Below are 22,700 nucleotides of genomic sequence, written 5' to 3'. Positions count from 1 at the left end.
CTACAATAGTCATTTACAACATTAACAATGTTTACACTGTATTTCTGTTCAATTTGATGTTATTTTAATGGACAAAAAATGTGGACATTACTAAGTGACCCCAAACTTTTGAACGGTAGTGTACATATGTACATCGGGTCGGCAGGATAGCCTAGTGGTTAGAGTGTTGGACTAGTAACCGGAAGGTTGCAAGTTCAAATCCCCGAGCTGACAAGATACATATCTGTCGTTCTGCCTCTGAACAGGCAGTTAACCCACTGTTCCTAGGCAGTCATTAAAAATAAGAATTTGTTCTTAACTGACTTGGCTAGTTAAATAAAAAACAACAGCTCCTGAGCATACTAGGCATTCAATATTATACTACAACATCAGTCGAACTGAATATGGATGTTTTGTTGGTTGAATGTTCCAGGCAGGTTCCAGAATGTTCTTCAGCTGGACAACCTCTTCTTGTGTTGGGTAATGGCATCAGGTTTAGTAGGCTTTGGCGAGGCTTTGACTTTGTGTGTGTGTTTTGTTACACTAGTTGGGCATTGAGATGGGCTGTTAGCAAAGATTTGAAAAGTTTGAGGGGGGCTTGACTTGGAGACGGTCTAGTCATGTATTGTTTTGTATGGGCACCTACAGTTGTGCTGTTGACTAGACAAGCACTGCCAACAATAGAGTGAACAGGCTAGAAGAGTATTCTATCAGCCCCTCTCACCCATGTGAGAAAATTGACTGCAAGGGTGGGAAAATTTTTAGGAGCACATGTCTTGTAGACAGTTTAGTGTATTGGTGATTTTGTTTTCTCAAGGGGGTGTTGTGCTTTCATAAATACATTTGGCTGTCCTGGATTGTTTCTAAGTCAAATGATCTGGAGCTTGAGCTTATTCCAGGCTGAAAGCTTTCATCCAATGAGTCTACAGGCTCTCAAACTACTAAAGCTGGTGTCAGGGTCATCATCATTAGGATTAGTCTGTATTGATAGGACACAAAGTAGTCAGTGATTAGCCAACATTTTACTAATGTCTCGGTAGTTTGTCCCAATCAATACACAGTCAAACAAAGAACTATAGCAAGCTAGTTAGCTAGGTTATTTTCTGCTGCGCTGATAATGGCTGATCGGAGGCCTTCCTCTTTGAAGTGAAGGGGAAAATCACCTTTCAACTTTCGACAATATGGCAACCCCATCATCAGTTCAATTTCAGACTGAATTCTCTGGCTGAAAGTGCTGGCTACAAGCACAGACATTTTGATATTTCTCACATCAATTGGATACACCTCCACGAGGCGGTCCTCTGCGTCCTGATATCGCTATGAATTCTGGATGTTGTGGTTTGCTTACAACCAGGAAATGTAGCTGGCCTGTTTTTACTATTTCTATGCAGTGTGTAGTGAGTAAATTAAAAAATGTTATGACACATATGTTAATAACATATTAATGGTCATATATAATGAAATAGAGCAGTGAAAATGTCCCTTTTAAAGTGTTTTATGCAACTAGGCCCAGGCCTCTGGTAGTCATGGTGAATCACTGAGATCTGGGCCAGTATCCACAAAGTGTCTTGAGTAGAAGTGCTGAACTAGGATCCGGTCCCAATCTTCTCATATAATCTTATTAATTATATTTTTTTAAGGAGAACCTGATTCTAGATCAGCACTCGCACTCTGAGAGACTTTGTGGATGCGGGCTTTGACATACCTTGACTACACAGACGCACATTCTGACAGGCACTCCCTGGCCTCCTTTTCCCTCTGATACTTCAGTTCACCCAGGGTGCGTTCCCAACAGAGCACTGCATACTACATGCTCCATACTTGAATACTAATCGGAATGAGATGGAACACCCTCTCGTTGCTCATCAACACAAGCAACCGGAATCATGTAAGACTTAGATGCTAAGTAATCCAGTCAAACAGTGCCCCCGCCATAGACAGGCTGTTGATGAGCTTAACAGGGCCTTAGCATCAGAAGCTCTATGACAGCTCTTATCAGTGGAGAGGCTGTTATGCTTCAAGGACAGTAGAGGAGACCAGGTTTTCTAGTTGTCCTATATTTAAAAAGTAGGAACATACAGTTGAAGTCGGAAGTTTACATACACCTTAGCCAAATATATTTAAATTCAGGTTATCACAATTCCTGACATTCAATCCTAGTAAAAAATTCCCTGTTTTTTTTCCCACCTTAATTTAATCTTGTAGGCTAGGTTAGAACAAGTTCTCATATACAACTGCGACCTGGCCAAGATAAAGCAAAGCAGTGCGACACAAACAACAACGCAGAGTTACACATGGAATAAACAAAACATACAGTCAATAACACAATAGAAAAAAAATAAAGTCTATATACAGTGTGTGCAAATGGCGAGAGGAGGTAAGGCAATAAATAGGCCATAGCAACGGAGTAATTACAATTTTGCAAATGAACACTGGAGTGATAGATGAGCAGATGATGATGTTCAAGTAGAAATACTGATGTGCAGAAAAGTAAATAAAAACAATATGGGGAAGAGGTAGGTAGATTGGGTAGGCTATTTACAGATGGGCTGTGTACAGCTGCAGTGATCGGTTAGCTGCTCAGATAGCTAGCTGATGTTTAAAATACAAGTCTCCAGCGTCAGCATTTTTGCAGTATGTTCCAGTCATTGGCAGGGAACTGGAAGGAAAGGCGGCCAAAGGAGGTGTTGACTTTGGGGACGATCAGTGAGATATACCTGCTGGAGCACGTGCTACGGGTGGGTGTTATCATCACCAGTGAGCTGAGATAAGGCGGAGCTTTACCTAGCATAGACTTATAGATGACCTGGAGCCAGTGGGTCTGGTGACGAATATTTAGCGAGGGCTAGCCGACTAGAGCATACAGGTCGCAGTGGTGGGTGGTATAAGGGGCTTTGGTGACAAAACGGATGGCGCTGTGATAGACTGCATCCAGTTTGCTGAGTAGAGTATTGGAAGCTATGTTGTAAATGACATCTCCGAAGTCGAGGATTGGTAGGATAGTCAGTTTTACGAGGGTATGTTTGGCGGCGTAAGTGAAGGAGGCTTTGTTGCGGAATAGGAAGCCGATTCTAGATTTAATTTTGGATTGGAGATGTTTAATATGAGTCTGAAAGGTTTTTGTAGTTGGCCACATATTCTAAGTCAGAATCGTCCAGAGTAGTGATGCTTGTCGGACGGGCAGGTGTGGGCAGCGAATGGTTGAAAAGCATGAATTTGGTTTTCACTAGCGTTTAAGAAAGTTTGGATGCCGCGGAAGGAGTGTTGTATGGCATTGAAGCTTGTTTGGAGGTTTGTTAACACAGTGTCCAAAGAAGGGCAAGATGAATACAGAATGGTGTCATTTGTGTAGAGGTGGATCAGGGAGTCACCTGCAGCAAGAGCGACATCGTTGATATATACAGAGAAGAGAGTCAGCCTGAGAATTGAACCCTGTGTTACCCCCATAGGGACTGCCAGAGGTCCGGACAACAGGCCCTACTATTTGGCACACTGAACTCTGTCTGAGAAGTAGTTGGTGAACCAGGGGAGGCAGTCATTAGAGAAACCAAGGCTGTTGAGTCAGCTGATAAGAATACAGTGATTGACAGAGTCGAAAGCCTTGGCCAGGTCGATGAAGAATGCTGCACAGTACTGTCTTTTATCGATGGAGGTTATGATATCGTTTAGACCGAAGAGACCGAAGTCTACGTTCGGTCTCAACATAGACTTTGATCTGAAGCCATTCTTGTGATTATTGTGACTTTGCCATTGTAATTGTTTGCAAGCTTTTGTAGTCAAATTAATTTATGATGGTATGCTATCCATTTGTTGTTTGTATGCTGTTCTTTGTATGCCATTTTAATATTTGATAATTAACCAATGATATTAGGCCACTCTTGGCCATGATTACAGACACCTGTGTCTTTTGACACTACATAAACGAGTCATCCCGCAGTCTTTGTGATTATACCCTGATGAAGACAGCTTCACTGTCGAAATGTTGGGAATACATTTTTTGCATCTGAGCTCCTAGAGTGTGCGGCTTTCTTTAATTTTCATGATACCCTTTAGTACCTTGAGCGTGGCTGAGGTGCACCTGCGACCAGCTCCGCATTGCACAGTGGTGAAGGTACGGTGGGATTGGAAATGGTCAGTGATCTGTTTTTTAAATATATTTTTTAAATTATTTATTACAAAAAACACAAGGAAGGAGTAATATTAAATTATTAGAACATGAAGGACAAACAATACAGCATCAAGACACTATCAAACATGTATCTGTCTTTCTGCAACAGAGCCATCCTTATGTGTGAGGGGGTGTGTGCATGATAGTAATATAAAATATGTCAGTTTCCTTCTCATGATCACAATCTTGTGAAGGCCGAACCCTCCAAGATCCCCAAGATCTGTCCCTCAACCATTTGAGATGCCTCCCACAGCCCCCCCCCCGAGTATGTCTACTTCACCATCAGCCCATTTTATAGGTAAGCTGCAAGGTAATGTAAAAGTTGTATTTTTTAAGGATCCAAAACGTAATATTGTACTCTTATCATAATTAGGTTTTAGTCCAGAGAATACAGAAAAGTTATCTAGATCTTTAATAAGACATTGCTGGGATCTAGCTTGCGTACTTAACATTAAACTTGAGTCATCGGCATACATGGACACTTTTGTTTTTAAGCCTTGGATTTCTAATCCTCTGTTTGTTGGATCTGGGTTTAATAGCTAGCATTTTGATGGCCATAAGAAATAGATATGGTGACAGCGGACACCCTTGTTTAACGCCGCTTGACAATTCAAAACTCTCCGAGAAGTAGCTGTTATTTACTATTTTACATTTTTACTAATTTCATAAGACAATTACTGAAATTGAAAAAATCCAGGCATTTATAAATAAAATCCAGTCTTTATCAAATACATTTTCAAAATCTGCTATAAATACCATTCCTGGCTTCTTATGTTTCATGATGTTCTATTATTTCTAATCCATGTAAAAAATGTAAAAAACCTGTCTGATCAGGATGAACAATACCTGATAAAACCCTTTTAATTCTGAGTGCTATGCATTTTGTTAGTATTTTTGCATCACAACATTGAAGTGTATGGGGCCTCCAGTTTTTTAGATAGACCAGCGCTTTATATTTTGCCATCTGGGTCTTGTTTTAATAATTGAGATATCAGACCTTCCTGCTGAGTACCTGACAGACTACCATTTCTATATCAGTAGTTAAAACAATCTAACAATGGAGCTTTTAGTATATCAAAAAATACTTGATAAACCTCTACTGGTATGCCATCAAGCCCTAGGGTTTTTCCAGACTGAAAGGATTTAATAGCCTCAAAGTTATTCCTCTGTCATTTGGCCTTCATACTGATCTTTTGGTACATTTGTTAATTTTCCATGTTTTATAATATTTGGAAAGAATTCCTTACCGTAATCTTCATTCAGTTTGAGAGGATGAGACGGAAAAGAGAACATCTGCCTAAAATAATTAGCTTCCTCTTTTAAAATATCATTCGGAGAATCATAGATGACTCAATCTTCAGTAACGAGTTTCTGCAAATTATTTTTGTTAGCATTTCTGTATTGGAGATTCAGGAAGAGTTTTGTGCATTTTTCTCCATATTCCATCTAGTTTTCTTTATTTTTGTAATAGATTACATTAGATCTTTCTTGAATAAGTTCCTTAAGTTATTTTTGTTTTTCTCTAACTTATTTTGTATCTCTGTAGTATCATTTTTATTGCTATCTATTAGTTCATGTAATTCCCTTGTTATTCTTGTCTCTTTAGACAGAAACCGCTTTTTTATTATTGATGAATATTGAATTGGTGTAGACCTTACTGTGAAATGCTTACTTACAAGCCCTTAACCAACAACGCAGATGAAGAAATAGAGTTAAGAAAATATTTACTGAATAAACTAAAGTTAAAAAAAGAATCTAATAAAAAAAATGTAAAGTACATATCAATATAAGGGTATATACAGAGGGTTCCAGTACCGAGTCAATGTGAGGGGTGGAGGTTAGTCGAGATAATTTGTAAAGTGACTATGCATAGATAATAAACAGTGAGTAGCAGCAGTGTAAAAACACAAGGGGTGTCAATGTAAATAGTCCAGGTGGCCATTTGATTAATTGTTAAACAGTCTTATGGCTTGGGGGTAGAAGCTGTTAAGGAGCCTTTTGGTCCTAGACTTGGTGCTCTGTTACCACTTACCGTGCAGTAGCAGAGAGAACAGTCTATGACTTGGGTAACTGGAGTCTGAGAATTTTTGGGGCATTCCTCTGACAGTGCCTAGTATTTAGGTCCTGGATGTCAGGAAGCATGGCCCCAGCAATGTACTGGGCCAAACATCTGTAATGCCTTACGGTCAGTTGCCTTACCAGGCGGTGATGCAACCGGTCAGGATGCTCTCGATGGTACAGCTGTATACCTTTTGAGGATCTGGGACCCATGCCAAATCTTTTCAGTCTCCTGGGGGGAAAAGGTGTCGAGGTGCCATCTTCACAACTGTCTTGGTGTGTTTGGACCATGTTAGTTCATTGGTGATGTGTACACCAAGGAACTTTAAACTCGATAACCGCTCCACTTTAGCCCCATCGGTGTTAATTGGGGCCTAGTCCACGATCGGCTCCTGTACCTTGCTCACATTTGTGGTATGTTGTTGTCCTGGCACCACACTGCCATGTCTCTGACCTCCCTATGGGCTGTCTCATTGTTGTCAGCAAACATAATAATGGTGTTGGAGTTGTGCTTGGCCACGCAGTCGTGGGTGAACAGAGAGTACAGGAGCACACTATTTACCTGTACTATTAGTTCATGGATTTCCCTTGTTAGTCTTTTTTATTTAGACAGAAACTGCTTTTTTTATTATTGATGAATGTTGAATTGAATGACCCCTGAAGGTACATTTAAAGGTATCCCAAACAATAAGGGGATTTGCTGAACCTATATTATACTGGAAAAATTCAGTTGATTAAATTGCCAATATCCCCGTCCACGTGGAAAATCTATAAGAGTTATGTGAATGCCAATTAGATGATGATCCGATCACATTCTGTCTCCTATTAAAACTTTTTTGACCTTTGATGCAAGAGAGGAAGAGACAAGAAAGTAGTCAAGACGACTAGCTTGGTTAAGTCTCCTCCATGTACAGTGGGGAGAACAAGTATTTGATACACTGCCGATTTTGCAGGTTTCCCTACTTAGAAATTATGTAGAGGTCTGTAAGTTTTATCATAGGTACACTTCAACTGTGAGAGACGGAATCTGAAACAAAAATCCAGAAAATCACATTGTATGATTTTTAAGTAATTCATTTGCATTTTATTGCATGACATAAGTATTGGATGCATAAGTATTCTGATGTTAGCATGCATGAAACCAAGGCTTTTATGGTTACAGAAGTCAACAAATGAGAGTACCTGGGGACAAGCAGGGCCTGGATTAACCTCCACATCACCAGAGGAGGAGTAGGATGAGGGTACGGCTAAAGGCTATCAAAACTGGTTGTCTCGTGCGTTGGGGACAGATAATAAAAGGAGCAGATTCCTGGGCGTGGTAGATTAGATTCACGGCATAATGTACAGACTGGTATGGTGGGGTGTGGGTACAGTGGAGGTAAACCAATGCACTGAGTGCATCTCTGGATGAGCTAGTTATGCTTGGTGAGGTCACCGCATGTGTGGGAGGTGGGATAAAGGAGGTATCTGAGGCATGTTGAGTGGGACTAGGGTCTCTGCAGTAGACTAAAACAATAATAACTATCTTAAACAACAGTATACAAGGCATATTGACATTTGAGAGAGACATAAAGTGAGGCGTAAAGCAATCACAGATGTTGATTGGGAGAGCTAGCTAAGACAACAACAAGCTAAGATAAATCAGCTAGTTAGCTGCTATCCGAGTGACTATTGGCTTACGTCGGTCCCGGAGCAAACATAAATTATTCCTGAGCTAGCCAGCTGTAGAGTTCCATCAGCCACTCCTGGGCTACAATCACCTATCCGGACCTGTTTTACTGCCGATGCGGAGCCCCACCGGTCCTTCACGACGGGTCTACCGACGTTATCTGCCCGAGGGAGTTATGCAACTGGCCCCTCCGTTGCGACGTTACCTGAACGCCCTTCAGCGGCCCGCAAATCGTCAGCTGTCTTATCGGCTGCTATCTGAATAGGTCTATCAGACAATTTTCTTGGGTCCCTATAACTATATCTATTTTGCCAATTGGATTGGTCCCCTCTACCACACGGAACCCCAATAATCTACCAACGGAAACACATGAGGTGGCTAAAAACAGAACTCCATCCTCTGCCAGCTTGCTACCGATGGCCCGGCTAGCTGTCTGAATCGCCGTGACCCCAACCAACCTCACTACTCACTGGACCCTTATGATCACTCGGCTAAGCATGCCTCTCCTCAATGTCAATATGCCTTGTCCATTGCTGTTCTGGTTAGTGTTTATTGGCTTATTTCACTGTAGAGCCTCTAGCCCTGCTCATTATACCTTATCCAACCTTTCAGTTCCACCACCCACACATGTGATGACATCACCTGGTTTCAATGATGTTTCTAGAGACACTATCTCTCTCATCACTCAATGTCTAGCTTTACCTCCATTGTATTCACATCCTACCATACCTTTGTCTGTACATTATACCTTGAAGCTATTTTATCGCCCCCAGAAACCTCCTTTTACTCTCTGTTCCGGACGTTCTAGACGACCAATTCTCATTTCTTATTTTATTTATTTATTTCACCTTTATTTAACCAGGTAGGCTAGTTGAGAACAAGTTCTCATTTGCAACTGCGACCTGGCCAAGATAAAGCATAGCAGTGTGAACAGAAAACACAGTTACACATGGAGTAAACAATTAACAAGTCAATAACACAGTAGAAAAAAGGGGAGTCTATATACAATGTGTGCAAAAGGCATGAGGAGGTAGGGGAATAATTACAATATTGCAGATTAACACTGGAGTGATAAATGATCAGATGATCATGTACAGGTAGAGATATTGGTGTGCAAAAGAGCAGAAAAGTAAATAAATAAAAACTGTGGGGATGAGGTAGGTGAAAATGGGTGGGCTATTTACCAATAGATTATGTACAGCTGCAGCGATCGGTTAGCTGCTCAGACAGCTGATGTTTGAAGTTGGTGAGGGAGATAAGTCTCCAGCGATTTTTGCAATTCGTTCTGGTCACAGGCAGCAGAGTACTGGAACGAAAGGAGGCCGAATGAGGTGTTGGCTTTAGGGATGATCAGTGAGATACACTTGCTGGAGCGCGTGCTACGGATGGGTGTTGCCATCGTGACCAGTGAACTGAGATAAGGCGGAGCTTTACCTAGCATGGCCTTGTAGATGACCTGGAGCCAGTGGATCTGGCGACGAATATGTAGCGAGGGCCAGCCGACTAGAGCATACAAGTCACAGTGGTGGGTAGTGTAAGGTGCTTTAGTGACAAAACGGATGGCACTGTGATAAACTGCATCCAATTTGCTGAGTAGAGTGTTGGAAGCAATTTTGTAGATGACATCGCCGAAGTCGAGGATCGGTAGGATAGTCAGTTTTACTAGGGTAAGCTTGGCAGCGTGAGTGAAGGAGGCTTTGTTGCGGAATAGAAAGCCGACTCTTGATTTGATTTTCGATTGGAGATGTTTGATATGGGTCTGGAAGGAGAGTTTGCAGTCTAGCCAGAGACCTAGGTACTTATAGGTGTCCACATGAAATGAAAATGTAATACTACCTGTGAATGCGACCGGGTTGTTGAGTCCTATTCGGTAGACGTTGGCTAGCTGTTGGCTAGCTGTTGGCTAGCTGTTGGCTAGCTGTCGGCTAGCTGTCGGCTAGCTGTCGGCTAGCTGTCGGCTAGCTGTTGGCTAGCTAGCAGAGTCTCCTACGTTAAGGACGACAAATAGCTGGCTAGCTAACCTCGGTAAATTAAGATAATCACTCTAAACTACACAATTATCTTGGATACGAAGACAGCAAAGACAGCTATGTAGCTAGCTAACACTACACTAATCAAGTCGTTCAGCTGAGTGTAATAGTTACTACAGTGCTGCTAATCGGTGGGCGTTTGCTAGCTGGCTAGCTGGCTAGCTGCTGGGCAAATAGCAGTGAAGAGTACGTTAGGATGACGAAATACGATAATTATGCAATTATCTTTGATACAAAGACGGCTATGTAGCTAGCTAAGAAGAAATTGCTAAGATTAGACAAATCAAACCGTTGTACTATAATGAAATGTAATGAAAAAGTTATACTACCTGCGGAGCGAAGTGCCGATGCGACCGCTCGCTCCAACCCGGAAGCTAGGTAAAGTCCCCCCTTATCTCAGCTCGCTGGTCACCATAGCATCTCCCACCTGTAGCACACGCTCCAGCAGGTATATCTCTCTGGTCTCCCCTAAAACCAATTCTTCCTTTGGCCACCTCTCCTTCCAGTTCTCTGCTGCCAATGACTGGAACGAACTACAAAAATCTCTGAAACTGGAAACACGTATCTCCCTCACTAGCTTTAAGCACCGGCTGTCAGAGCAGCTCACAGATTACTGCACCTGTACATAGCCCATCTATAATTTAGCCCAAACAACTACCTCTTCCCCTACTGTATTTCTTTCTTTCTTTTGCTCGTTTGCACCCCATTATTTCTATCTCTACTTTGCACATTCTTCCACTGCAAATCTGCCATGCCAGTGTTTTACTTGCTATATTGTATTTACTTCGCCACCATGGCCTTTTTTACCTTCACCTCCCTTATCTCACCTCATTTGCTCACATTGTATATAGACTTATTTTTCTACTGTATTATTGACTATATGTTTGTTTTACTCCACGTGTAACTCTGTGTTGTTGAATGTGTCGAACTGCTTTGCTTTATTTTGGCCAGGTCTCAATTGTAAATGAGAACTTGTTCTCAACTTGCCTACCTGGTTAAATAAAGATGAAATAAATCAAATAAATAACAACAACAGGTAAAATGGTGATGAGGGGATAGGGATGGTCGGTTAACTACACACAGGGCCTGAGTTCGAGGCTGGGGCCGACAGATAAATAAAAAAATTAACTAAATGGAGTATCGTGAATAATGAACAGTCCAGCAGGCATCAGCTATGTAGCCCAGTGATCATAAGGTCCAGTGAACAGCAATAGATGGAACAGGGAAGCCGCAGGGTAGTCGTTAGTACGCTAATATCACACGGGAGAAATAGCGTTTATAGTTAGCAGGCCGGGGTTAGTAGAAGCATCTGCTCCGACGTCCGGCAAAGGCCGGTTGAAGGCACAGCGGATGGAGTTCCGTCGGCAGACCAGTCGTGGTGGTACGGCGGGGCGCCGTGTCGACAAAGGGTCCAGGCCAGATGGCGAAAGGGGTATTGTAGTTGTAGTAATTTAGTTTGCTAGCCGGGAGATGCTCCTGGCTTGACACTAAATGGTACTAGCTTCGGGGCAGAGGCGTTAGACACTTTAGCCACTCGGTAGCAGCTAGCTAGCAGCGATGATCCGATGCAAAGGTCCAGAGCTTATGGCAAGGATCCAGTGGACTAGTAGATTCTAGCCATGTTGGGGTAGAGTCTGGGAGGTATCAGCTGTGTAGTCGAGTGATCACTGAGTAGGCCGGGAGGTGGGCCTGGCTCAGTGCTAGCTTCGGGGCTGGGTCACTCGGTGGCAGCTCGCTAGCTGTGATGATCAGGACTAATGGTCCAGGGCTTACGGCAGGAAACCGGCGTTGTAGTGGAGAAAACAGTCCGATACTGATAGGCTGGCAAGTATTTACCAGGCTAAAAAACGTCTGGTGTCTGTGCGGAAGGTAAAGGCCGCTAGCAGTGGCTGATAATGACTAAATAGCTAGTAGCTGGTTAGCTTCTGATGGAGGTTCTGGCTATAAGTTTTAGTTCAGACTGTCAGAATAATAGAAGAGAGAATGATTTATTTCAGCTTTTATTTCTTTCATCACATCTCAAGTGGGTCAGAAGTTTACATACACTCACAATTAGTATTTGGTAGCATTGCCTTTCAATTGTTTAACTTGGGTCAAACTTTCCGGGTAGCCTTCCAATAGCTTCCCACAATAAGTTGGGTGAATTTTGGCCCACTCCTCCTGACAGAGCTGGTTTACCTGAGTCAGGTTGGTAGGCCTCTTTGCTTGCACACTCTTTTTCAGTTCTGCCCATACATTTTCTATGGGACTGAGGTCAGGGCCTTGTGATGGCCACTCCAATACCTTGACTTTGTTGTCCTTAGCCATTTTGCCACAACTTTGGAAGTATTCTTGGGGTCATTGTCCATTTGGAAGACCCTTTTGTGACCAAGCTTCAACTTCCTGACTGATGTCTTGAGATGTTGCTTCAATATATCAACATTATTTTCTTTCCTCATGGTGCAATCTATTTTGTGAAGTGCACCAGCTCCTCCTGCAGCAAAGCACCCCCACAACATGATACTGCCACCCCCGTGCTTCATGGTTGGGATGGTGTTCTTCGGCTTGCAAGCATCACCCTTTTTCCTCCAAACATAACGATGGTCATTATGGCCAAACAGTTCTACTTTTGTTTCATCAGACCAGAGGACATTTCTCCAAAAAGTATGATCTTTGTCCCCATGTGCAGTTGCAAACCCTAGTGTGGCTTTTTTATGGGGGTTTTGGAGCAGTGGCTTTTTCCTTGCTGAGCGGCCTTTCAGGTTATGTTGATATAGGACTCGTTTTACTGTGGATATAGATCATTTTGTACCTGTTTCATCCAGCATATTCAAGGTCCTTTGCTGCTGTTCTGGGATTGATTTGCACTTTGCACCAAAGTACGTTCATCTCTAGGAGACAGAACGTGTTCCCTTCCTGAGCCGGTATGACAGCTGTCTGTGTGGTCCCATAGTGTTTCAACTTGCGTACTATTGTTTGTACAGATGAACATTGTACCTTCAAGCATTTGAAAATTGCTCCCAAAGATGAACCAGACTTGTGGAGGTCTACAATTTATTTTCTGATGTCTTTGCTGATTTCTTTTGATTTTCCCATGATGTCAAGCAAAGAGGCACTGAGTTTGAAGGTAGGCCTTGAAATACATCCACAGGTACACCTCAAATTGACTCAAATGATGTCAATTAGCCTATCAGAAGCTTCTAAAGCCATGACATAATTTCTGGAATTTTCCAAGCTGTTTAAAGGCACAGTCAACTAAGTGTATGTAAACTTCTGACCCACTGGAATTGTGATACAGTGGATTATAAGTGAAATAATCTGTCTGTAAACAATTGTTAGAAAAATTACTTGTCATGCACAAAGCAGATGTCCTAACCGACTTGCCAAAACTATAGTTTGTTAACAATAAATTTGTGGAGTGGTTAAAAAATGAGTTTCAATGGCTCCAACCTAAGTGTATGTAAACTTACGACTTCAACTGTATATGAACAAATGTTTGTGAATGTCAGTTTGATAGCGTGTGGGGGGGTAATTAGTGCATGCGTTCGTGCGTGTGTGAGCATGCAGGCCAACACTACTGTATGTTTAGTACTGTACTGGTGGTCAGCGTGTGTGAGCATGCAGGCCAAGACTACTGTACGTTTAGTACTGTACTGGTGGTCAGCGTGTGTGAGCATGCAGGCCAAGACTACTGTATGTTTAGTACTGTACTGGTGGTCAGCGTGTGTGAGCATGCAGGCCAAGACTACTGTATGTTTAGTACTGTACTGGTGGTCAGCGTGTGTGAGCATGCAGGCCAACAGTACTGTATGTTTAGTACTGTACTGGTGGTCAGCGTGTGTGAGCATGCAGGCCAAGACTACTGTACGTTTAGTACTGTACTGGTGGTCAGCGTGTGTGAGCATGCAGGCCAAGACTACTGTACGTTTAGTACTGTACTGGTGGTCAGCGTGTGTGAGCATGCAGGCCAAGACTACTGTACATTAGTACTGTACTGGTGGTCAGCGTGTGTGAGCATGCAGGCCAAGACTACTGTACATTAGTACTGTACTGGTGGTCAGCGTGTGTGAGCATGCAGGCCAAGACTACTGTACATTAGTACTGTACTGGTGGTCAGCGTGTGTGAGCATGCAGGCCAAGACTACTGTACGTTTAGTACTGTACTGGTGGTCAGCGTGTGTGAGCATGCAGGCCAAGACTACTGTACGTTAGTACTGTACTGTTGGTCAGCGTGTGTGAGCATGCAGGCCAAGACTACTGTACATTAGTACTGTACTGGTGGTCAGCGTGTGTGAGCATGCAGGCCAAGACTACTGTATGTTTAGTACTGTACTGGTGGTCAGCGTGTGTGAGCATGCAGGCCAAGACTACTGGACATTAGTACTGTACTGGTGGTCATTGTGTGTGAGCATGCAGGCCAAGACTACTGTACATTAGTACTGTACTGGTGGTCAGCGTGTGTGAGCATGCAGGCCAAGACTACTGTACGTTTAGTACTGTACTGGTGGTCAGTGTATGTGTTTGTCTATTTATACACATGTGGAGTCTGCAATGGAGGGATTTCTGTGGCCCTGTGTAGAGGTGAGGAATCCATAGACACAATAAGTGGTGTCTTCCTCCCTCCTTCATGTCCAAGTCTCTCTGTCTTCTCCACTCAATCTGAGAGGAAAATAGCTGCCGGTTATTCGACTCCTCCTCCTCCTTAGAGCCTTTTTTTCTCCGGCTCGGTCCTGATGATTTTTTACATGGCTCGGAGCAACTGCACAGATTTTTCAGCTGCGGAAAGAATCCTTTTGGGACATCATTTGCATAATCTATGACCGCTAAGGTTAAATATTTGAATAATTGTCTCAACCCCCTTTAGTCCCCAAAACATTGTAAGACACTCATGCTCTATCTGTGTAAAGCAGTGAACCATTAAATTTTAATTTCAATAAATACATAAATAATTATTCTCTGTGTGGAGATCGGCATCACGCCATGAAGATTATCATATTAAAGTAAGAAACATATTTTTTTAAAGCAAGGTTGATAAAGGCTCAAAAACAGTGAGCAAAGTACCTTTCGGCAAAATACCTTAAGCGGGGAAAGGAAGAATCAGTATTATGTTTATTTGTTATATATTACACAGGGATTGCTCTGAAATGCACGTCTTACTATTTTTTTTTCATTCATTTTCAAAATGTTACCATTTAATAAACATTGTACTGTAATTCTAACTGTAGTAATTTACTGAGTCACAATAACCAAGTCGACTAGGTTGTTGTTTTTATCCGTGTGAGTGGATGTATTGTGTTTATCATAAGTGAGAGGTTATAAAATGAGTGCCTGATTCATTACATCTCTCATACTGAGATGATTACACCTCTCGTACTGAGATGATTACACCTCTCGTCCTGAGACGATTACACCTCTCGTCCTGAGACGATTACACCTCTCGTCCTGAGACGATTACACCTCTCGTCCTGAGACGAGTACACCTCTCGTCCTGAGACGAGTACACCTCTCGTCCTGAGACGAGTACACCTCTCGTCCTGAGACAGTACACCTCTCGTCCTGAGACACCTCTCGTCCTGAGACGAGTACACCTCTCGTCCTGAGACGAGTACACCTCTCGTCCTGAGACGAGTACACCTCTCGTCCTGAGACGAGTACACCTCTCGTCCTGAGACGAGTACACCTCTCGTCCTGAGACGAGTACACCTCTCGTCCTGAGACGAGTACACCTCTCGTCCTGAGACGAGTACACCTCTCGTCCTGAGACGAGTACACCTCTCGTCCTGAGACGAGTACACCTCTCGTCCTACACCTCTCGTCCTGAGACGAGTACACCTCTCGTCCTGAGACGAGTACACCTCTCGTCCTGAGACGAGTACACCTCTCGTCCTGAGACGAGTACACCTCTCGTCCTGAGACGAGTACACCTCTCGTCCTGAGACGAGTACACCTCTCGTCCTGAGACGAGTACACCTCTCGTCCTGAGACGAGTACACCTCTCGTCCTGAGACGAGTACACCTCTCGTCCTGAGATCCCTTATACCTTTATTTTTTTAAAGCATACGATCTTGCATTAGATTTAAGATGGATCTGAAACGTAACTAGATACTGTCGATTTAATGGGATTGAATACAATATGCAGGGACAAATATAATAATTGAGTCATTGAGTCACAATGACAGAGTCATTGTGCCATATATGGTAGAGATATGTTGTAACAACTGTAGAGACTAAATGAACAGAGAGGATCTGAATATCAATGGCTATTCCCTGGAAGGGGCAGCTTGACTCAAATCCATATAGACCTCCATGCCATCTGGCTCCCCTGGCTCCCGTGGCACGTTCAACCTCCTGTTAGCCAACCAGGTTGGCACATGGGGTCACGGAACATATGCAGTGGTATCCTCCTGTCAGACATGGGTTGGCACACTGGGTAACTGCTTACCGATGAGGTACATAGAAATGCTTTTTATAAAATGGGCATATCCCCTCAGGCCATTCAAGAACTCTGAATTAGAAATACAGTCTATCATAATGTACAGAATCACTAAAAGTTCATTGGAGAGTCTTTTTTCAGATACGCTTTGAGGATCAGAAATGTAGCTGAATGTAGAATTACTATATTTCTGTTAGCTGTACTGTGAAGCCTACTCCCCTATTTGCCTGTTCTCTCTCTAAATCCCTTTGCATACTGCAAAACAAGCTCATTTGATCAGTACTCGACAGCCTGTGATTCCTGGGGAGGCATTATGGAAACATTTGCATAATTCATTTTTCATAAGTCAATGTTAAACTACGTTTGTAGCAAGCAAATTGATGAACAACCTCATCGCTGACTTGATGAAGTTGATCCTTGCCTGTCGACTCTGAACTACTACGGCGTTTGACCTCAATAGCCGTGAAACATGATGATGACAATAGTGATGCACTGCTAAATCCAAAATGGATTTACGATAGGAGATCTACAGTAATCTTATTGCATACTGTTTGGCTTTGGAGTTGTGTGATCTGTGCTTTGACCTGCTTTCTCTCTCTCTCTCTCACTCTCTCTCTCTCGCACTCTGTCTGTGTCTGTCTCTCTCGCAGATGTAATCAATGAACATCACTTAGGTAAGACAAACATTTGCTCAAAAGAATGCAAGAATTTTATATGAATTGATATTAATGTGTAATGTAGCTTTGGAGTGTTGATGAGGTTTATAAGCGTTGTGTAGTACTTTGTCTCTTGTACACACGCACACACACAAGCACACAGAGAAGAAACACACACGCATACAGTCACACCACACAAAGTCCCCCACATTAGCCATTCGTATTCTCCCTTTGACAGTTTGCGTGGACACACACACACAAACATTCACACTCTCTCTCACACACAGAGGAAATAAGGATCTCTCATATTAAAGGGTACATTTTGAGGGCTAATGTGAAGTAGGCCTACTACTTCCTTTCCTGTCCGATAGAGTTGTTGAGCCACAGTGTGTGTGGAATTACCGCCATGTATTCTGGCTCATACTCTTCTTCTTAATGCCCAACGATTAGAAAAAGGTGCAATTGCATACAAGGTCACCGAGTGAGCGGGGGATCGTTTTAAACGGGTTAGCGAGCGCTAGTTAATTTGCTGAGATTAGCGTAAGCCTTGTGCTGCGGCGAGGAGCAGAAGGCGGACGGGGCCTCTTGACTGTTAGTGCCGTTTGACATCGGGATTAATTTGACCGGGGAGATTATGCCTCCCGCTTCCCACTCGCTGACAAGCAGCGACTTTAAACCAGGACGCCAAATTGCGGCGCTAATGGTTTTGAATGAGGTGGGGGAGAGAAGGGAGAGAACTCTGCAGAATGACTGAATTGGGGTCTGTATTACATTTGCTTTATTTTTCTCCTTTTTGTCACTCAAAACCCAGGCCATGAGGTATCACATGATCCGGCTGTTTCTTTTTCACTTCTTTCTCTCTTTCTGCATCTCAGTGCTAGAGGCGTCACTACAGACCCTGGTTCGATTCCAGGCTGTATCACAACCGGCCGTGATTGGGAATCCGCACAATTGGCCCAGTATCGTCCGGGTTTTGCTGGGGTAGGCCGTCATTGTAAATAAGAATTTGATCTTAACTGACTAGCCTAGTTCAATAAAGGTTAAATAAAAAATAAAATTCTCAATTGTCTCTCCCTCTCTCTCTCTCTACTCCCCCTCACTCTCTCACACACTCTCTCTGCCCCACCTCTCTCTACTCCCCTACCTCCTCTCTCTTTATCTCTCTCCCCCACCCCCCATGAGTAAAGGAACTCAGCATGGGGTGGTGAAGAAGACTTAAGAAATGAATAATTGAAGTGACGAGCACTTTAGTGACGTGTTGTCTCTGGATACGACTACTTATACCTTTGATGAACATTGCACTCCCCGACCTTTTCTTAGAATCCTGAATAGAAGAACAGCTACTTCTAGTAGATACAATGATTATTTAAAAAATATATATAATAATGTTAGTATATCATTAAATTAGCAATGTGCTTTGCTAAATTGGCTCGATGAATCAAATTGTCATATTGGATTCTTATAAGAAGTGTGCGTATCTTCTTTTCCCATCTTTAGGTCCTTTGTTCTGAACAAAGGTACTGATGTTCTTCTCCTCAGCCAGTTTGTTGGTGGCTTGTGTGCATCACAGGCCATGACTACAGTACATCCTACAAGCATACATATACGTCTAGGTTTTACTGCTGAAACCCAGGGGGTTACCAGGGGGTTACCGCTAACTCTATCGCTAACTAACCCTATGCGAGGAGACTTGAGTTTAGTAGGCCGCTGTCGCTGACTGTTGTGTAAGCAGGGAGCGCCCAGCATGAATAAAATAATGCAGGCATCCTCCCAAGCCTGCTGAACGGGGGCTTTTTGTCCTAAGCTAACTGGAGCAGGAGAATGGGTCTGTACAGCCATCTAGCCTGTTATTTCAGCAGGGGCTGAGCGCCGGACCCACTAATGCTATGTGACAGTTCTGGAGCAAGGAGGAGGAGGGATAGAGAAAGGGAAGGGGGGGTGAGGAGAAGGGATGGAGAAAGGGAGAGGGGAGGGGAGGGATGGAGAAAGGGAGAGGGGAGGAGGAGGAGGAGGGATGGAGAAAAGGGGAGGAGGGGGAGAAGGGATGGAGAAAGGGAGAGGGGGAGGAGGAGGAGGAGGGATGGAGAAATGGGGAGGAGGAGGAGAAGGGATGGAGAAAGGGAGAGGAGAAGGGATGGAGAAAGGGAGAGGGGAGGAGGAGGAGGAGGGGAGGGAGGAGGAGGGATGGAGAAAGGGAGAGGAGGAGGAGAAGGGATGAATAAAGGGAGAGGAGGAGGAGGAGGAGAAGGTTGGAGAAAGGGAAAAGGGGTGGAGAAAGGGAGAGGAGCGGATAGGAGGAAGAGGGAGATGAAGGGAGAGGAGAGGAAAGGAAGAGGGATGGTGAGGTGGAGAGGAGGAGGAGGAGAGATGAAGGGAGAGGAGAGGAAAGGAAGAGGGATGGTGAGGTGGAGAAAAGGGGAGGAGGAGGAGAAGGGATGGAGAAAGGGAGAGGAGAAGGGATGGAGAAAGGGACAGGAGGAGGAGAAGGGATGAATAAAGGGAGAGGAGGAGGAGGAGGAGGAGAAGGTTGGAGAGAGGGAGAGGAGGAGGAGAAGGAAGGAGAAAGGGAGAGGAGAGGAGGAGAAGGGGTGGAAAGGAAGAAGGATGGTGAGGTGGAGGAGGAGGAGAGATGAAGGGAGAGGAGAGGAAAGGTGAGGTGGAGAAGGGATGGAGAAAGGGAGAGGAGAAGGGATTTTTTTATTTTACCTTTAATTTACTAGGCAAGTTAGTTAAGAACAAATTCTTATTTTCAATGACGGCCTAGGAACAGTGGGTTAACTGCCTGTTCAGGGGCAGAACGACAGATTTGTAACTTGTCAGCTCGGGGATTTGAACTTGCAACCTTTCGGTTACTAGTCCAACACTCTAACCACTAGGCTACCCTGCCGCCCCAAATGGATGGAGAAAGGGAGAGGAGAAGGGATGGAGAAAGGGAGAGGAGGAGGAGAAGGGATGAATAAAGGGAGAGGAGGAGGAGAAGGTTGGAGAAAGGGAGAAGGAATGGAGAGAGGGAGAGGAGAGGAGGAGAAGGATGGAGAAAGGGAGAGGAGGAGAAGGATGGAGAAAGGGAGAGGAGGAGAAGGGGTGGAGAAAGGGAGAGGAGGAGAAGGGGTGGAGAAAAGGAGAGGAGAGGAAAGGAAGAGGGATGGTGAGGTGGAGAGGAGGAGGAGAGATGAAGGGAGAGGAGAGGAAAGGAAGAGGGATGGTGAGGTGGAGAGGAGGAGGGGGAGTGATGAAGGGAGAGGAGAGGAAAGGAAGAGGGATGGTGAGGTGGAGAGGAGGAGGAGAGATGAAGGGAGAGGAGAGGAAAGGAAGAGGGATGGTGAGGTGGAGAGGAGGAGGGGGAGTGATGAAGGGAGAGGAGAGGAAAGGAAGAGGGATGGTGAGGTGGAGAGGTGGAGGAGAGATGAAGGGAGGGGAGAGAAAAGGAAGAGGGATGGTGAGGTGGAGAGATTAAGGGAGAGGAAAGGAAGAGGGATGGTGAGGTGGAGAGGAGGAGGGGGAGAGATGAAGGGAGAGGAGAGGAAAGGAAGAGGGATGGTGAGGTGGAGAGATTAAGGGAGAGGAAAGGAAGAGGGATGGTGAGGTGGAGAGGAGGAGGGGGAGAGATGAAGGGAGAGGAGAGGAAAGGAAGAGGGATGGTGAGGTGGAGAGGTGGAGGAGAGATGAAGGGAGGGGAGAGAAAAGGAAGAGGGATGGTGAGGTGGAGAGATTAAGGGAGAGGAAAGGAAGAGGGATGGTGAGGTGGAGAGGAGGAGGAGGAGAGATGAAGGGAGGGGAGAGGAGAGGAAGAGGGATGAAGGGGAAGTGGTAGAAGAACAATAATGGAGGAAAACAGGGATGCAGGGAAATGTGGACCAGGGAGAGAAGGGTGTTAGAGAATGGACCACAGTCATGATGGAGTAATGAGAGAAGGTGAGGTAATGGGAAGAGGAGAGTTGAGGTAAAGGGAGGAGGAGTGAGGGTGAGGTAAAGAGAAGAGGAGAGAGGTTGAGGTGAGGTAAAGGGAGGAGGAGAGGAGGTAAATGGAAGGGGAAAGGTGAGGTAAAGGGAAGGGGAGAGGAGGAGAGGTGAGGTAAAGGGAAGGGGAGAGGAGGAGAGATGAGGTAAAGGGAAGGGGAGAGGAGGAGAGATGAGGTAAAGGGAAGGGGAGAGGAGGAGATGAGGTGAGGTAAAGGGAAGGGGAGAGGAGGTGAGGTAAAGGGAGAGGAAGTAAAGGGAAGGAGAGAGGAGGTAAAGGGAAGGGGAGAGGAGGTAAAGGGAAGGGGAGAGGAGGTAAAGGGAAGGGGAGAGGAGGTAAAGGGAAGGGGGAGGAGGTAAAGGGAAGGGGAGAGGAGGTGAAGGGGAGAGGGGAGGAGGTAAAGGGAAGGGGAGAGGAGGTGAAGGGGAGAGGAGGTGAAGGGGAAGGGGAGAGGAGGTGAAGGGGAGAGGAGGTAAAGGGGAAGGGGAGAGGAGGTAAAGGGGAAGGGGAGAGGAGGTAAAGGGGAAGGGGAGAGGAGGTAAAGGGGAAGGGGAGAGGAGGTAAAGGGGAAGGGGAGAGGAGGTGAGGTAAAGGGAAGGGGAGAGGAGAGGAGAGGAGGTGTGGTAAAGGGAAGGGGAGAGGAGGTGTGGTAAAGGGAGGAGGAGGAGGTAAGGTAAAGGGAGGAGGTGAGGTAAAGGGAGGAGGAGAGAGGGAGAGGTAAGGTAAATAGAAGGGGACCACAGAGATACAGTGCAATTGTAATAATTGTAATTATATTATAAACATCCATTGGATTTTATTGTGTTATATTTAATTCTGTGACACTCACACATTGTGATTCCATGAAACTTTGAGTAATATGAGAATCATTATTCCAACAGCAGATTCCAGTTGGATGTTTAGTAGAGTGGTGATACTGTAGGTTGTTTTAGAGCTACAGAGCCTTCAGAAAGTATTCAAACCACTTGACTTAGTCCACATTTTGTTGTTACAGCCTGAATTTAAAATGGATTACATTTAGATTTTGTGTCACTGGCCTACATACAATACCCCATAATGTGAAAGTGGAATTATGTTTTTAGAAATTACTACAAATTAAATAAAAATTTAACTTTTAAATGTTTTGAGTCAGTAAGTATTCAACCCCTTTGTTATGGCAAGTCTAAACACTCTGTGTGCAGTAATAGTGTTTCACATGATCAGTCGAGCAGTGAATTCCAAAATCAGATTCAACCACAAAGACCAGGTAGGTTTTCCAGTTCCTCTCAAAGAAGTACACTATTGGTCGATGGGTAAAAAACCAAATGAAGCAGACATTGAATATCCCTTTGAGCCTGGTGAAGTTAAGAATTACACTGTGTCAATACACCCAGTCATTACAAAGATACAGGCGTCCTTCCTAACTCGGTTGCTGTAGAGGAAGGAAACCGTTCAGAGACTTCACCATAAGGCCGATAGTGTCTTTAAAACAGTTACAGAGTTTAATGTCTGTGATAGGAGAACACTGAGGATGGATCAACAACATTATAGTTACTCCACAATACTAACCTAAATGACAGAGTGAAAAGAAGGAAACCTATACGGAATAAAACATATCCTAAAACCTGCATCCTGTATGCAATAAAGCACTAAAGTCAAATTGCAAATAATTTGGCAAAGAAATGTATTTTATGTCCTGAATACAAAGCGTTATGTTTGAGGCAAATCCAACACATCACTGAGTACCACTCATCATACTTTCAAGCATGCTGCATCATGCTATGGGTA

The 22,700-nt window shown here is 44.2% G+C and overlaps 1 protein-coding gene across 2 annotated transcripts in view; it reads left to right on the top strand.

Annotated features, from left to right (window-relative positions):
• LOC123989445 (nuclear receptor subfamily 6 group A member 1-A-like) overlaps positions 1-22,700 on the top strand; it is a 211,906-nt gene that overhangs the window by 114,376 nt on the left and 74,830 nt on the right. Inside the window, exon 3 of one of the 2 annotated variants that reach the window (XM_046290460.1) lies at positions 16,967-16,990. The exons of the other annotated variant lie outside the window; for it this stretch is intronic. Within the exon in view, the coding sequence (XP_046146416.1) occupies positions 16,967-16,990 (24 nt within the window). The remainder of the gene's footprint in view (positions 1-16,966; positions 16,991-22,700) is intronic. 2 annotated transcript variants of the gene reach the window in all.

Source organism: Oncorhynchus gorbuscha, linkage group LG11 (genome assembly GCF_021184085.1).
Source record: "Oncorhynchus gorbuscha isolate QuinsamMale2020 ecotype Even-year linkage group LG11, OgorEven_v1.0, whole genome shotgun sequence".
NCBI classification, from domain to species: Eukaryota; Metazoa; Chordata; class Actinopteri; order Salmoniformes; family Salmonidae; genus Oncorhynchus; species Oncorhynchus gorbuscha.
Note: the sequence above shows the minus strand (reverse complement) of the source record. Positions and strands in the feature narration are given on the sequence as shown.